The 12,225-nt window shown below is 40.4% G+C and overlaps 1 protein-coding gene across 8 annotated transcripts in view; it reads left to right on the forward strand.

The window, feature by feature from the left end:
- The window catches only part of ptprfb (protein tyrosine phosphatase receptor type Fb), a 213,093-nt gene that overhangs the window by 99,577 nt on the left and 101,291 nt on the right, over positions 1 to 12,225 (forward strand). For all 8 annotated transcript variants that reach the window (XM_089131383.1, XM_089131381.1, XM_089131382.1 and 5 more), the window contains one exon: positions 550 to 691. In XM_089131383.1, the coding sequence (XP_088987509.1) occupies positions 550 to 691 (142 nt within the window). The remainder of the gene's footprint in view (positions 1 to 549; positions 692 to 12,225) is intronic.

A 12,225-nucleotide genomic window follows, 5' to 3' on the forward strand; every position in this document is an offset into this window, starting at 1 on the left:
CTGCCTTTGTTGTCTCTACATTAATTTAGAGATTAACTGTGAAATTATTACATTATAAATATCTAAAAAAAACATAAGTGTTTTTAATTGTGATTAATCTAGTTAATTTTTTTAATCGATTTGAATTGTTTCTACCATGTCGCCCCGCCCTGCTCTTGATCTAAATGAGTCAATTCACAGATCTGGGAGGAGAACAAATTAGCCTAAATATACTAAATGCACTCTTAAGGATTAGTATTCCAGCCCCATACACACCATGCTGAATTCAGGTTTTCTGCACCGGGCTGTAAAATATCATATGTAAAAGCATTTTTTTTTTACACATGAGAAAATAAAGCCCATTCAATCAACACAATATCCGCCTGGGATAGACGTGGCAGTTCTAGGAGAATAACTCCAGACAGTAGTTGGCTGGAAGTTCAGAGGGAGGTGATTAAAGACCCGCCGCTTTTTGAAGATATACGATCTGTCTGAGGGTTCATCGTAAATTTAAGACGAGAAGAGAGAAAAACATTAAACGGAGTGTGTGTGTGTGTCTTTCTTTCTCAGGTGATTGAATTTGATGACGGTTCGGGCTCAGTTCTCCGCATACAGCCGCTGCGCACTCACAGGGACGAGGCCATCTATGAGTGCACAGCCACCAACAGCATGGGAGAAATCAACACCAGCGCCAAACTCACTGTGCTGGAAGGTGAGTTGTCCCACTGGGCGTTTGATGGCCATGGATTTGACCAATTTGTCATTTATTTCTGCCTTTATTGCATGAGTTTTTGCCTTCAACTGGATAAATAGTGGAAAAGTGACAGGAGATGATGGGGTAGGATTGTGAAATGACACTAGCTAGATTTGAACACTACCCACCAGGCCACATAAAGGGTGACCAATAGTAATGGGTTATGAAAAAATATATAAAATTGAAAAATGTGGAGATACTGTTTCTGCTCGACAGGGTCGATATAGTGTCTTGCGTCATTAGTAGTGTCTAAGTATAAGGTTGTAATTCCTGATTTAAGAATAACCCCTGACCCATTTCTCTATTGAAGCCAATGGATCTTGCCCCATGTTAGCAATACATTTATGTGCTGAGAAATCCAAGAGTGAAGCATGAGATTTGGAATATGAGAGCGTGAGGAAATGTCAACAATTCAAATACCATTAAAATTAATATCTTAAAATATCCCTCAGTATTCCTTGTAGCAATGGCTGACCCACCCCAGCACCATGCGTTTGGTATTACACACGTGTCCCCAGTGTAATCCTTTTTAATCTTATTTTATTTTACCTCCGTGTATGAGCAGACAATGCCATTTAGTTGAAATTAGAAGGCTTTAATAAAGAAAACATCTGATGAATGTTAGAGTCCTCTGGCCCTGTTCAGAGTGGAAGAGGAAGAGTAAGAAAGAGGTGCCATATTGAAGGCAGGCCGTTTTGCTCTTTTAGCTGCTTTCCACAGTGAAGGGGATAAGTTGGACGCCCACAGGATCCTGCTGGACAGAATGAACTCTATTTATAGCTCATTGTTCATAGCGAGCAATGCATCATTTGTGTCCTACAGCAATGCTGAAAGACCAGCACAAAGGAGAAGTTGAATGATAATGATGTTCTCTAATGACTCACTAAAGGATGTCCTCTGTGGTACATTTGGAGGGTCTTGGGAATCTCTGCCAGAAATGCAGTTGCCTCATCTTAAGCTCATAGAAATTATATTAGGCTGAAATATAACACATGCATTTTTATCACCTTTTAACCAGGGTAGAACTGTGGTGCTTGTACTGATTTAAATACAAAACTTTTTTGGCAATTGAATAGTACCATTATAGTTTTCTTGGAAATTGAATGTAATGTCCCATGTAAATAGCATGGTATATGAATATGAAAATAATTCAGAACCATGATCTTTTTCACATATACAGTCAGCCAGTCATTATCACAAAATAAACACTGGAGGAGTATCAGGACTCCCAACATAAAAGGGTTTTGTTTTATGCATCTAATTGGAATAAAAAGGACATTACATGTTTAAATTTGAGAGAAAAAGAAAACAAAAAGTGATACGCAGGGTTCTCAAGTTTTATCAAAATTTTGGAGTGAGATCACATGCGGTTAGGGGAGGAGCCCTAATGGAGGCCTTGTTGCAAAGTAGTTGTAGAGGTTTTGACTGCATCAATAAAAATGTATATGATGGGCTCTATATTAAATGTTCTAGCCTAAATATGTTAGACAAGCTTTCTTCCCTTCTCCATCATGACGTGTGTTCACGCGTCTTATGTTGCCAAGTAACGAACACACGGTGGCGGAGAATGTTCCGTCAATTTCCGTGTGTTCGCGCGTCTATGTTGCCTAGTAAAGAACGCACGGTGGCTGAGAATGTTTCGTCAACTTCCGTGTGTTTGCATGTCTATGTTGCCATGCAAAAAACGTACAGTGGCCGAGAATGTTCTGTCAACTTCCGTGTGTTTGCGCGTCTATGTTGCCTAGTAACGAACGCACGGTGGCGGACAATGTTCTGTCAACTTCCGTGTGTTTGCGCATCTATGTTGCCTAGTAACAAACGCACGGTGGCTGAGAATGTTTCGTCAACTTCCGTGTGTTTGCGCGTCTATGTTGCCCAGTAACGGACGCACGGTTGGCTGAGAATATTCCGTCAACTTCCGTGTGTTCGCGCATCTATGTTGCCTAGTAACAAATGCACGGTGGCCGAGAATGTTTCGTCAACTTCCGTGTGTTTGCATGTCTATGTTGCCATGCAACAAACGTACAGTGGCCGAGAATGTTCTGTCAACTTCCGTGTGTTCACGCGTCTATGTTGCCTAGTAACGAACGCACGGTGGCGGACAATGTTCTGTCAACTTCCGTGTGTTTGCGCATCTATGTTGCCTTGTAACGGACGCACGGTGGCGGAGAATGTTTCCCGTCAACTTCCGTGTGTTCGCGCATCTATGTTGCCCAGTAACGGATGCACGGTTGGCTGAAAATATTCCGTCAACTTCCGTGTGTTCGCGCATCTATGTTGCCTAGTAACAAATGCACGGTGGCCGAGAATGTTTCGTCAACTTCTGTGTGTTTGCGTGTCTGTGTTGCCTAGTAACGAACGCACATTGGCGGACAATGTTCTGTCAACTTCCGTGTGTTTGCGCGTCTATGTTGCCTAGTAACGAACGCACGGTGGCGGACAATGTTCTGTCAACTTCCGTGTGTTTGCGCATCTATGTTGCCTAGTAACAAACGCACGGTGGCTGAGAATGTTTCGTCAACTTCCGTGTGTTTGCGCGTCTATGTTGCCCAGTAACGGACGCACGGTTGGCTGAGAATATTCCGTCAACTTCCGTGTGTTCGCGCATCTATGTTGCCTAGTAACAAATGCACGGTGGCCGAGAATGTTTCGTCAACTTCCGTGTGTTTGCATGTCTATGTTGCCATGCAACAAACGTACAGTGGCCGAGAATGTTCTGTCAACTTCCGTGTGTTCACGCGTCTATGTTGCCTAGTAACGAACGCACGGTGGCGGACAATGTTCTGTCAACTTCCGTGTGTTTGCGCATCTATGTTGCCTTGTAACGGACGCACGGTGGCGGAGAATGTTTCCCGTCAACTTCCGTGTGTTCGCGCATCTATGTTGCCCAGTAACGGATGCACGGTTGGCTGAAAATATTCCGTCAACTTCCGTGTGTTCGCGCATCTATGTTGCCTAGTAACAAATGCACGGTGGCCGAGAATGTTTCGTCAACTTCTGTGTGTTTGCGTGTCTGTGTTGCCTAGTAACGAACGCACATTGGCGGACAATGTTCTGTCAACTTCCGTGTGTTTGCGCGTCTATGTTGCCAAGTAACTAACGCAATCTGGCTGAGAGATACGTGCTGCTGGCAGGAAACTTCTCTTTGTGAATGTTATATATAAAGCTTGCAGGACAACTTTGGCATTGCCTTTTCAGCGTGACAAATACACGGTGTGGCATGTGAACTGTTTGAATTGCGTTTGTCTGCGAGACTTGAGAACCCTGGTGATACGAGAGAAAATAAGTGAGCATCTATCTAGGAAAGCAGTTGTTGAGTTCAACTGTCATTTTACAAAATATTTGACCACATATCGGATGAATGACCAATTATGTAGTATTTCAGAGTGCCATGTAAAAGGCAGTTAAACGTAAAGCAACCATAAGCAATAGAGTGTTTTGTTTTGTGCGTTGCTTTGGAGTTTTTAATGTGTTTTACTTTGCTTTATTTTTGTGTGGTTCGTTTTGTTGTTTGGCTTTGCTCTGGCCTGAAAAATAGACTATTGCTCCAACAACTAGCAATTATGTGCTTAATAGAATTAAACTTCTTGAAGTTGAGTGACCTGGTTTACAGACTTTTGTTAATGTGTTAACTTGTTTAAGCCACATGAATCACTCCCACCTGAGTTTAGCTGGTCAAACACAGCTTAGTGCGTCACTGCGTCTGCCTGTCTAATTAGCCACTTGAATCAAATTGCTTAATAATTACTTTTAACTTCACGTAATTGATCCCAATTTAAACAGATGGCAGTTACAAGAGCATTTCTTCTGTGATTTAAGATTTGTTTGGTTGCTCTAGAAGTTTGAACGTCCTTTTCCTGTGACGGCCACTGATGCATCCTAACATGCCTTGAGGACTCGCTCGTCGCAGAAGACTCGACATAACGAATCTGTGGAATACCAGCAGGTTTCATTTCAACTTCCAGGCTTCACTTCCACCAAGGTTGTGGGCGTTATTTACTCACAGCTGTTGTCTGTTGAGTAAAAATTTGCCATGCCTCTCTTGTAATCGCATTGTGCGGATGCCAACATGGGGCTCTGTGTGAATTCATAATGACTTCGTCTAGCTGCACCCCATTTGTGCTCCTCATTTCTCTGTAGCAGAGGAATTTGACATTACTGACACTCAAGGGCTGCAGAGAAGACTGAATGCAGAGCAGTTTGTTCAGTTTAATGACTTTCATTCCAACCATCCACTAAATCGCAATCAGGAGGTGTAATTCTGGGTGAATATGCTTATGATGTTTTTTGTACCATCCCTCCGAATGGTAAAAAGAGTTCCTCTCTCATTTTTGGCTTATTCATTTCATGCTCTTGTCTCGTGCCAGACTGACGTGATGATGTGCATGCTTTCATGCATCACATAGGGAGGAATTGGAAAGACTCCCATCATCCTCTGAACCCTCAAGACTTCTTTTAAATGATGGATCAGTGGAATATTTCTGTACATTGAAGATGCGGTTTCCTCATTAGATATCCTTTTCAAGAGCTCTACTGGTACGCGCTCCTGGAGTTCTTGTCTTTCTCATATTAAACAGTGTAATTAGTAAACATTACTCATACTGCCAGGGAATTAATATTGAATTAGCAAGTTGGAGAAAACTCCATGTTTGGGAATCGTAATGATTCTAGTGCTGATTCAGATTCCATTAACAATTCTTTTTGTAATTTCAAAGAAGTGCGAATGAACAATTATTGGGAAAACATATCGTATTGCATTCCCTACCCTCAGCTACCTGTTTGCTCTCTGATTTCAGACTGTTTAGTTCTTATCAATTCTTTGGAAAAGCAAGTTATTACTTGTTCACATTTATTGCATCCTACAGCTTTGCTGTCTTTATCTTGCTTAAATTTTTATACATTTACCAGTTCACTGTTTGTGAAACATGTCATGTGTTGCGCATATGTGGGAGGGGTATAAAGGATTTTTCCACTGCAAAGTATTCATGAGAAACAGTGAATCACACTCTTGAAAGTTGATTCACTGCAGAGAGAAAATAAAATACATGCTGATTGTTTTAGGAGGCTCTGATTTTATTCCAATGTTTGTCCGTATTGGTGGAAAAATGCAAATTTTAGAATTTTTAACAAAACCAAATGTCATGAAAATCACTTGTTTCTGGTATTTATTTATTTATTTGGATTTTTAAGAGGCCTGTACTGGTGAACACTGGGCCCATTCCCTCATAATACTGGATAGTCAAGTACAGGCAAAAACTCTGGATCAGAACCGTCCACCATTTACTGACACCATTTGACACCAAGCTTTTGAATTCTTTTTTTTCCTGAGTTGAATGACAGTTCAGTTCATTTTCCTGAATGACAACTTTTCAGTTTACCTGGGAGGGCATCATTTGCTTATGCACATTCCAGGGAAGTGCTCTCACGCAACACACACAATCCCCCTCTGCTCTACAGGTGTGGTCTCCAACTGCTTCCCTGGCTTCAGTCAACGGTCCATGTCACGAGTTTAATTTCTCCCACCATCTGCTGGCTTGAAGCCCAGCGCTGTAGATCATGAGCGTTTGACAGATACAAACTGCGTCTGTCGAGCGCGGCCTCTCCCAAGGACTCGTGCAATATGGCTGGGTGGATTCACTCACCTGGAGTCTCCATCGGCATCCCTGCTGCATTATCGAAGGCCTTGTGGCTTAACATAAATTACAGGATTTTGAATAAAGACTAGTTCGAGTTGCAGCTTTAACCTGCGGCTTGATGCACAATCCACATTAAAGGCCGTTTTCCCTAATTATGACTAACATCAGTAATTAATCCTGACAGAACATGTTTGTAACTGCCAGATCTCATTGGAGTCACTACTAGCGATTCACTACAGCAGATGCGTTTGCGACCGTTGTCCCTATAGTGAGCTCTTCCAGTCCAGTTTAGTTCTGAGGGAGTGTGTGACAGGAGCTGTGTCCAAAACTGCTCCCTATATCGGATGTCGGCCATTTTGTTGTGGTTTCCGAATTATGAGTGAATGACATCATTCCCTATATTTGTTGACCACTTTATACCCACTCTGAATTCGAGTGTGCATTCAATGTACACTCGCTGAAGTACTCGGCTATTTGCCAAAATCCAATGCGTGAAAGTGCGGGAGTGAGCGAGTTTAAACCAGATTACTTTGCAGATTTTGTAATTTATTTCATGCTAGTTTGGTGGTTAATGTTTAGTTTTAAACATTAACATATAGGGACAATACTATATAGATGCTGTTTAAAATTAAATGAAATGATTTTAATAAGGTAAATTATGTAGGTGTATTATTTTTATTATTAAACATATTATTTTGGCATTAACTCAATTTAATGTTTTGCTAACATCCAGGTGTTTAAAACATTTTTGTTAACTAATTAAACCATAAGGAAGAGATGATAATTTGGTGGATGATTTAAAAATATTAGTTAATCATCTGTGGGTAGCTTATTAATTCAAATGTAATCATAACAAATTTTTAATCTTAACAATTTCTGTTTTTAACACTAACTGTTTATGCACATATTAAGCATGATTATACAATCAAAGAAACTACAAAGCTGGCATGGAGGTATACTTTATGATTGTTATTGTTATTAATATAAGGTACGTAACAAGATAAAAGCCTTTCTCACTCACTTCATTTCGTTCACTCCTTGTAGATATAGTGCACTTACATGTCATGCACTATATAGGGATTAGTGAATGAGTGAGCAGTTTCGGACACTTTAAATCTCTAGTGTTGAGATTGTCTGTATTGCTGTTGAGTGGCCATTCTCTGACTGATGTTGCTCTAGTAATTGTGAATAAGCAGCCCTGTGGCTCTGACAGCCATGCTCACTAGGCCGCGTAATTGGAGCAGTTCACACTTTGAGTCGTCGTATGTCTGACAGCTTGGTCAATGTATCTTCAGGGTGGAATGATCATAGGCTTTCAGTTTCAAAGGCAAAATACGTAGAATAATGTAGTCCGGTGAACAGTTGAGGTGAAAGTGAGAGTCAAAAATATGTGAAATTATAGGGAACAAACAGGAGGTGGCGAAGTGGATAAGACACATGCCTTTGGTGTGAGCGACCCAGGTTCGAATCCACTGCGAGACACTAATGTGTCCCTGAACAAGACACTTATCCCCTAGTTTCTCCGAGGCGTGCGACCTCTAGGGGTTTCATCAACTAGTCGACTGTCACAACCACTAGTTGGCGCTGTTGGCCTTAGTCGACTAGTCGGAAACAAAATGATGACATATATATAGATATATTTTTTGTTAACTATCCCTTTAAATACAAGCGGCAGTACTATATACTATAAGCACTATAAGGCGCACCTTCAATGACCTATTTTAGAACATTTTTCAAACGTTTGACTGGGTTTGCATTATGCATCCACTAGATGTGCTAAAGGGAATGCAGCGAGTGCGCGGCGTCAGAGGTGAGGCGTTTATTTAAGCGTGAGCGCGCTGGGGCGGGCACGTAACTTACATTCGCAGCCTGCTGACAGCAGTGTCTGTTCGTGTGTGTGTTAGAGAGAGTGCTCGTGAGCGGGATATATTTTATACGAGGTTGAACTGGCCGTGTGACAAAGTGGGCAGAAGATGGACACGAGCGCGAGCAATTGATATAATGCCCTCCGGATTATAAAGCTTGAGAAAAGGCCGGATTGAGAAAATTAAAGGCTTTTAAGTGCGCATTATAGTGCAGAAAATACGAGTACTCTCGCTTTTAGACCAGCACGCGACGTTTTTAATATAGACGCATATTAGCCTACACCAGATTTTCTCTCAAATGTTTGCTTTCACTTTCTATATGGGGAGGCTGCACTTTAGACATAGCCAATTCTGTTTATGTGAATATTGTGTGTATTTAACAGTATTAGCATAATAAGACTTGAAAGATAACTTAGTCCAGCGCTGTTTGACAGGCTTCTAATGCCTGTGAGCGTCGGGATATGCCGCGCGCTCAGGAAAGCGTACGTTAGAACAGCGCGTGAATTAAATGTTTAACCGGCAAGGCTTATGCAAACAATGAACTTTTGTGAATTGCAGTGTCCCGTACCTATTCCTTAACGTGTGATGTGTAGGCTACGTCGCGTTGTACAGTTGAGAGGCGCCAGAACTGATAGAATGCACTGTAACACGATACTACTACGACCATATTTCTTCAAAAGCAGATCGTGGAGACATTTACTATTCGTGATGTCGCACACCGCTAGAATAAACCATTTAACGACTAGTCGACTAGTCGTCGACTGTTATGCAAAACTAGTCGACTAGCAAATATCAGTAGTTGTGAAACCCCTAGCGACCTCTGACATATATAGCAATTGTAAGTCGCTTTGGATAAAAGCGTCAGCTAAATGAGTAAATGTAAATTTATGTAAATTTACATTTATAAAAAAATATAAAAAATTGCTTGGTGTGTCTGTCGCAGAAATTTCCATTCAAACCAATTTACTGCCTATTTTTTTTATTTGGTAAATACACTAAAAGTCATCTTTCTGCCAAAAAGATAGTGAATCTACCGGTATTTGAACGTCGAGCCACCGAAGAAACGGCAACCAATCAGCTGCGCTACAGTACCTATGACGATGCGATCGCTACCAAATTGAGTCAAGGACCTATCAGCCTGCGCCATCTACGGTTTCATTTTACTGGTATCTGGGAACATTTGCAAATGAACCAAATATATTCAAATTTCATCTCTTACTAAAGCAAAATGTATTCAGTGATGCAACTGGGGTGGAAAAACGAACAAAAATGCAAACAGCTTGGGACATTCAAAGGCTTTGTACGTTCGAATTGTGTGGTTATCTGCAGCGTTTCGGGTCGTGAGATTGTTGGTGTGTCAAAAGTGTGGTAGGCGTGGCAGCTATACAGTCAGTTTTATCTTTAGTTTGATTAGCTCAGTGTCAGAGCCTGAAGAGAAGATGCGCTAATAGAGAGGTGTGCGTGTTTGATCTGTGGTGTTCTGTCAGCAAACTGAAAGAATAAGTAATGGCTGTCACATGAACCGAGCCAAGGGGGCTTCGTTTTCATGTTCCACAATGTTCTCAGTAACTTTCAACCATACTAAAAAAGCTTACTCTTTGGGAAGTGGTTCAACTAAACAGGTGTTTGAATGTTTCAGCGCTGATTTGTCATAGGGGATCAGGTATTATATTATAAAATCGAGTATTATTATCTGGTACATATTCTGAAATATATTTTTTGATAAAACTCCAGGATGTCGGTTCTGTTCGAGCGGTCTACATCTAAATAAGGTGCTCTATAACAGATAGCAGATCGCTTGATTTCCACACAGCTGTCATGGCTCAAGGTGACTCGGGCCGTTGCGCTCGAGTGGAGTGAGCAGATCACCCCTGTTGTGGTAATGGGTCACACATGTACAAACCAGTGTGCTGTAGCATAAATAACACAGCTACGTGTCTGCGGCAGAGCTGTAGATCATACCGAGACACAAGAAACTGGAGGACACACATGAACCAGAAAGACGGTTTTCATGCGGATAGTGGAGGGGAAAAAGCGACCAATGTCGCACCTGGCCAACATTGATTAAGTGACTGTTGGAAGGAAGTCAGCCTGAATATTCGGGCCAGCAAGAAAAAGTGTATTATTTCAAAGGTCATGGCATGCATTACACCTCTTTCCTCTCCACTGACTTAGATAAACAGCACGCCGCTGAAATATTGCAGACGGGACTCCGACACTCCTAGGGTGCGGTTCACCTTTACGCATGCTGCTCTGTTATTTACTGCTTGTGTCTGTGAAGTTGCAGATCTGCACGGCCAATTATACCATTTAAAAGGTGAGGATGTTCCGGGCAACTATTGATTCGACTTGGTCGGTTTTCTGCCTTTATGTTGATCCTTAAAAATTCCTAGCAGTGTTCATAATTAAATTGAACCATGAGATCTGACCTTCTTGAAATCCATCTCGACTACAAAACCGCTGTACACTGAAACTAGACTGCCTGTCTAGACATTCACATAAGCACATTCCCAAAGCCAAAGCTGCTCAACAAGGTAGTAAGTCAGTCCCATGATGCATTGTGATGAGCTCTTTCAAGTAAACTATTCTTAATTAGATGTATTATATAGCCTACAGCACATTACACATTTATGAAACTCTAGAGGGCGCAGGCTAAGCTGTTTGGCCTCGACTGCTCCTACAGGCAATGCGTTTGCTTGCGCAATATATCTAAATGATCTGGTACAGTGTTTGCTGTAGGCTTGTCCTGCAGCTTGTTATCGGAGTTCCTCTGAAACCTTCCACCTCCCCCAGCTCCACCTGCCCTAGATCTCCTATGGGATTTATGAATGTCTATTTATGCAGCAGTGTAGCAGATCTATAGTCCACCAAGACCAAATACATTATCATTACCATAATGCTAAATAACTAAAACTAGCTAAATAGCTCAAACTATTTTGAGAGTTGTCATGATTGAAATACCATTCAAAAGTGTGCAATTTTTTTTAATGTTTTGTAAAGTCTTTTATAGGGCTGTGAAATGATTAATCGCATCCAAAATAAAAGTTTGTGTTTACATAATATATGTGTGTGTGGTGTGTATAATTATTTTGTATATATAAATACACACACATGCATGTATATATTTAAGAAATATTTGCATGTATTTATACAAAATGTATAATATACATAAATATAAATATTTGATATATTAATAACAATTTTTTTCTTAAATATATACATGAATATGTGTGTGTTTATATTTACGAAATAACTATACACACATATTACGTAAACACAAACTTTTATTTCAGATGCGATTAATCGCGATTAATCGTTTCACAGCCCTAGTCTTATGCTTGCCAAGGCTGCATTTATTTGATCAAAAATACCGTGAAAGTAGTAATAGTGTGATATATTACAATTTACAATAGCTGTTGACTATTGTTTATGTTAAATATATTTTAAAACATAATTTAAAAAGAAATGTGACTGCAAAGCTACATTTTCAGCATCATTACTCTTCAGAAATTCTTCAGAAATCATTGTCATGTGCTGATTTGATACTTAAGAAATATTTCTTATTATTTTGTAACTTATTTATATATTATTTTTTTGGAAACCATGATACATTTTTTTTCCGGTACATAGATTCATAGCATTTATTTAAACTTATAATCAAATTTATCATTTGATAATTATGTAACATATCATTTTTTCTCTTTTCTAAACGGTTTAATGTTTTGCCTTTCTGGCTTCATCTTAAAAGCACCCAGTCTTGTCTCCAAAAATGCAAATATAATAGCATGTAAAAGTTATCTCGTACATCAGCCTGCAGGCAAAGCAGTGTTCTGTGCTGTCTGATATCTAGACTGTCACTGCTATCACCTAACATTGATGTCATCTTTCATGAATGAATGGTGTTTTGTTCGGATACTGTGCCTGACGTCTCTCATTGGTAATTGCTTTGATTCTCTAGAATGTATGTTTTTCGTAAGTATTGAGAGGCTAC

Source organism: Pimephales promelas, chromosome 5 (assembly GCF_988280905.1).
Source record: "Pimephales promelas chromosome 5, fPimPro1.hap1.1, whole genome shotgun sequence".
Classification (NCBI taxonomy): domain Eukaryota; kingdom Metazoa; phylum Chordata; class Actinopteri; order Cypriniformes; family Leuciscidae; genus Pimephales; species Pimephales promelas.